The sequence below is a fragment of the Cucurbita moschata genome, unplaced genomic scaffold (genome assembly GCF_002738365.1).
Source record: "Cucurbita moschata cultivar Rifu unplaced genomic scaffold, Cmos_1.0 Cmo_Scf00015, whole genome shotgun sequence".
NCBI classification, from domain to species: domain Eukaryota; kingdom Viridiplantae; phylum Streptophyta; class Magnoliopsida; order Cucurbitales; family Cucurbitaceae; genus Cucurbita; species Cucurbita moschata.
The window spans coordinates 1,715,058-1,720,244 of record NW_019268531.1 but is presented as its reverse complement, the minus strand read 5'-3'; the positions used below and the strand labels follow the sequence as shown (position 1 = coordinate 1,720,244).

Here is a 5,187-nt window from a genome sequence, read left to right as displayed (position 1 = left end):
TTTTTTTTTTTTTTTTTTTTTCCTCCTGGGTATAAAAAAGAAAGTAAATATTAATAACAAAAAAAAAAAAAGGAAAAAAGAAAAGAAAAGTAAAACTCCCCCACATTGGCAGAGAGCCAAAAGAAAAGAAAAAAAAAAAAAAATCTTGGGAGAGATAATAATTTCAACTTGTGAAATCGTAGTACAGCTGAGGCTGCTCTGTGTCATTGAGGCTCCATGAGAGAAAGGCGACACCGGGATTCAGATCATTGGTAATTCCATGTGGGAATCTCGGCGTTTTCTGGCTGTGAGAATGGTGCTGAAGCCATGAGCTAGCCTCATTCTTGTACATCGAATTAGCCTGCTGCCCTGAACTCGCCGCTTTCCTCTCTTCCTTCTTGTATCTAATCCCACACGCATTGCACAACGACTGCAAAACAATTAACATTAATTAATCCATTACCTCACACACCAAAAAAGTTTGAAAAGGTTCAATTTTGATCCACACCCAGATCGTGGATTAGTTTGTTTACCTTAGGACCGCTAGGGCCATTGCGCCAGAGGGGGGTGGTGGTGGTGTCGCAATTAGCGCAGTGGCGAGAGAACATTTGGTCTCCATTGGCTCTGGATTTATCACCGCCAGTATTGCCACTACGGCGACTGGTCTTGGAGGAGTGACCATGTTTAGTACGAGACAAATCCCAGGCAAAATTAGAAGCAGAGTGCTGCTCCTCGCGGCGCTTCTCGTCGTACTCCGTCATACGAGTCGAGGGTGTTCCGAGAGAGAGCGTACAATCCACCGGAGAGGAGGAGTCAAAAGAATAATGTTCAGATTCATAGTAATTGTTGTAGGCGGGGGTGGAGAAGTAGCTGCCCTGCTGCGCATAGAACGCCCCACACGAACACTCACCCGCGGAGTAGCATTGGTAGCTGCCACAGCGTTGCATCATAGCGTAAAACACAGAGCAAAGTTAAAAAAATTGAAAGAGGGGTTTTTGGTTGTGTTGGTGGTGAAAGTAATATAAAGCAGAAAACAGAGGAGTGTGAAGAAATTAATGAAGAAGTGGGGGAGAATATGGGAGGGTTTTATAAGCAGGGAAGGGGAAAGAAAGCCAGTTCAGCAAAATGAGTCCACGGTGTCGGAATGAAGAATATACGGGGGTACTTTGTTTTAATTCAAAGACAAGGTAGGCCCGACATTCATGTTCCAGAGAGAGAAAGAAAGAGAGAGAATGAAAACGATGTCTGAATTGGCCTGGTCTTGTCAGTCTGATTCAGTCAATGAGGTTGTAGGGTTGGAATAAAGCCTTGTGTGATTCTTTTGAGTGCATCCAACAACTGCCTTCCCTTCCCTTCTGTCTCATTTTTTTATTTTATTTTATTTTATTTTATGTTGTTTTCACTAATTCCTCCCACCTCACTTTTTGGTCTTTATTCTATTCATCTTCTTCCATCTAATAATCGCTCTTATTGAAAGACTCCACCTATCTACCCATCAAAAGTTGCTAATGTCTTAATCGATCAACACACGATTAAATTTTCTTAAAGATTCAATCGTGCGTTACGAGGATGATGAATGATTCTAGATAAATGGGTATTAATTAATTGAAATTGAAATGGTAATGGTAATGGTGGGATTAAGGAGATCGTCAATTAGTAGGTCAAAAGTGAAAGGAGGGGAGAGGAATAGTCTTCCATGGGTCTTGTCCCTTCTCCGATCATTTTTTCTTTTCAAAATTTTGGGGAGGTAGAAAGCATTGAGAGCGTTTCGGTTTGGCGCTCGATCTCGACTCGGGTTCGAGGGCGTTTGTTGAATAGGCTTGTAGTTGGCGATAGGCAGAGGCAATGATCAAAGGAGAGGAGGGGTGGTAATATTGAGGGGTTTGTGTGGGAGTGTGCAAAACAGATTCTGAGTCAAAGATAGAAGCTCGAAAAAAGGAAAAGCGTCGGAAACATATATTATTACAACTGAAAGTAATTGGAAGATTGATGTAATTAAAAAAAAAAACAAAAAAAAAACAGAGCTTAAAAAACTGTGAAGAAAACCCCCCAATCCCATACATGAAATCATGAATCATCATACCCAACCCCGACCAAACTCCCCCTCTCAAAACCCGGACCCCACCAATCCCTTCTCTTCTTATTCTTCTTCTTCTTCCTTTCTTTTTTTTTTCTTCTTGTTTTTAAATTTAAATTTGAATTTGAAAAGACACATAATCAGATCGTCTCGAGATTGGTGACCTGCTCTGTCTGTACCAAAAAAGATGCTCTGTTTCTCTCTCTGTCTCTCTAGATCTCTGTCTCTCTCTCTCTCCCCCTTTGCTTTATAAGACTACCAGAGAACAAATTATGATTCAACTCCACATTCCATAAAAAAGTGCCATACACATTCATCCATCCAAAATCTATCCTATATACCCAACTTATACTCACTTTTAACGTCCAAAATAGCAATCTTCCAATGTTGGGTATCAATCGGTAACTGCTTCTAATACCATTTATTACAATTTAACCTCACGCTAGTAGTTATTAGAAAGGATGTAGCACTACTAAAACTAATGTTTAGTATCATCCATTGACTTGCTTTAATATCATTTGTAACCGCCTAAATCTACCATCGTTAGTAAAAATTGTCCGTTATAAGGAACGGTCGTTCCTCTCTATAATCCATATGAAATCTTACCATATATTATAATTTTTTAAATTTTAAAGATATTTAGTAGATTTTTAAATGTTTAATTAGTTGAATAAATGGTTATTAAGTATAAATTTGAATTTTGTGTAAATAAAGCTAATATACCAAATAAATACAATCTTGTATAAGATAAGGGAGGAGTTTTCTCTCTCTTTTGTTTTTTATTTTTGGGTTAGGGGACAGAAGAGATCGATGTTGATGGTTTCCGGTTACCAACAATTATACGGTCGTGGTGTTTTATTATAATAAATGAAAATAATGATGAAATTTATTGAAATACGAACTGAAAAGACCGAATTATTAGTGGATGCAAGGAGGGGAGTCATATTTCCAAGGCAGAAAAGGGGGGCAATATTGAGAAATATAATTAATGAAAGTGGGCACGTGGAATGTATTGCATGCATGCAAAGAAACGACAGTAAAATTATAACCAGAAGATCTATGAAAATGAATCAATGATGATCAAATATCCAAATGGGGAACACCCAACCGACATCATCAACCTACGTACATATTCCATAAAAAAATCCATCATTTTTTCACCTTTATACACTTCCTAGAAAAAAAAAAAAATCCTCAAATCATACCACCCCTTCCTTTATTTTTTACGTTAGTTCTAGAAAAATAATTAAGTTTCTATCCACTCGGAATATATCATCATTAATTTCACAATTCTAAATCGTCTCTTTGTCATTCAGAGGTTTCTACTCTCTTATAAAGAATACTTCGTTCTTTCCTTCAACCGATGTAGAATCTCATAATCTACTCCCTTTGGATCTAATGTCTTTGTTCGCATACCGCCAATGTCTAACTATGATACCATTTGTAAAAGCTCAAATGATTATTAAGTGAATGATCATGAATTTATAAAAATAAACGTATCTCTATTAATATATTTAAAAGCCCGAGAGCTTATGATCGCCGTGGAGAGTAGAGTAGTAGAATAAAAGAAAATATGTAAAATATAAGTAATGGTGGTTGTTCCTCAAAAGCAACAAATGCACAACTGGAATGTGTGTGTGGGGGAAGCTTTGGAAGTTGGGCCTGGTGGCTTGGGGGCGATTCTGCCGTACGTTGACTGGATCTTCTTTTTGCGACTTATCTTAAAGTAATAACAAGACAAGGCAGCAGCACAGTGATTGATTATTACAATTATATAATATGATCTGATATATATATATATTTATTTATTTATTTATTTATAAGTTTGGTACCCCAAAAAGATAAAGCCAAAATGAAAGAGAGAGAGGGGTTCGGATTTGATAATGAGCAAAGTCGGGTTGCGTTTGTAGGTAGAACCCCGAACAAGCCGCCTGCCTGCGCCAAAGTTGATACCCATTTTTGTCGCCACTCTCATTCTCTTCATTTTTTTGTTGGTTACGTGAGTTGATTAAGGCCTGATTTGAAGTCTTTTGGGGGGTGGGGGCGTCTTATAGGATAGGGACAATGGACAATCATATGAATGTTTTATTTATTATTATTATTATTTTTTTTTTTTGAAGTTAGCTTAATATTCAAGTAATGTGTTCTCCAAGATTTGAAGGGTAAAAGAAAATGCTAAGATCTATGGCCTTTTTTGACTATGACTTCAATCCAAACACTACCTTCTGCTTACATCTCTTCCTCTTTTCTTCTCTCTTTATTTAGTTTTCTCAACAAAAAATAAAAAACACAGTTTGATTCCATTCACAAATAGTTTAATTCTAGAAAATGGTGCCGTGTGATTGAATATGTGCGATAATTAGTTTTCATATATTTACAACTCACTTTTATTAACCAATTTAAATAAATGAATTTTCTTTTTACTCTTTATTTTTATAATTTAGTTAATATTTTGCAACAAAATATTTAATTTGTTGCAGTAATACTTTGTTTTCTCTTCTAACCTCGATCTCTTTTGACCTCCAATAAATATTAGAGTTAAAGTATATATATATATATATATATATATATATATATATATATATATATATATATATATACTTTAACTTCAAGGATGTTCATTTACTCTTAGAAACAGTTTATTTGATAATTATTTGACGGAAGTTTTTCGTTTTTTAAATTCAACTTATTATTATTATTATTATTAATAATTGGGTTTACTTTTTCGTAATTATAAATAACAACAATTATAAACTGTTTTTTAGTTTGAATTTCGTAAAAAGGAGAAATAGACAAAAATTGAATAAGTGAAAGTGACGCTTACTAGATTAATTTTTTCAAAAAATAAAATACAAAATTCAAATGTTCTCTTTCCAAATTTAAGTTTAATTTTGAGGATTAGAATAAATTGTTTTTAAATTTATGTTTTTTTTTTTATAATTATTATTTTGAAATAGGACTATTAATTCAATTGTAAAAGTTAAGAAAAATATACAGAACAAGATGTGAGGACAAACAGTAAATTTTTAGAACAAAGTTATACTGCACGTATGTTTTACATATATTAATACTTTCTCAAAAAAAAAAAAAAAAAAAAAAAAAAAAAAAAAAAAAAAAAAAAAAAAAAAAAA

At 34.4% G+C, this 5,187-nt stretch overlaps 1 protein-coding gene across 1 annotated transcript; it reads right to left on the bottom strand.

The window, feature by feature from the left end:
• Window positions 1–27: 27 nt before the first annotated feature.
• On the bottom strand, window positions 28–1,041 carry LOC111453070 (GATA transcription factor 18-like). Its single transcript, XM_023094011.1, has 2 exons — window positions 513–1,041; window positions 28–409 (listed from the first exon to the last, which is right to left on the bottom strand). The coding sequence occupies exons 1-2, from the start codon at window positions 927–929 to the stop codon at window positions 164–166; spliced, it is 663 nt and encodes a 220-aa protein (XP_022949779.1). The 5' UTR covers window positions 930–1,041; the 3' UTR covers window positions 28–163.
• Window positions 1,042–5,187: the final 4,146 nt, after the last annotated feature.

Coding starts and splice junctions, on each gene's coding strand:
- LOC111453070 (XM_023094011.1), bottom strand. CDS start 929: ATGATGCAACGCTGTGGCAGCTACCAATGCTACTCCGCGGGTGAGTGT. Junction 410..512: donor ATGGCCCTAGCGGTCCTAAG/GTAAACAAACTA, acceptor ATTGTTTTGCAG/TCGTTGTGCAATGCGTGTGG.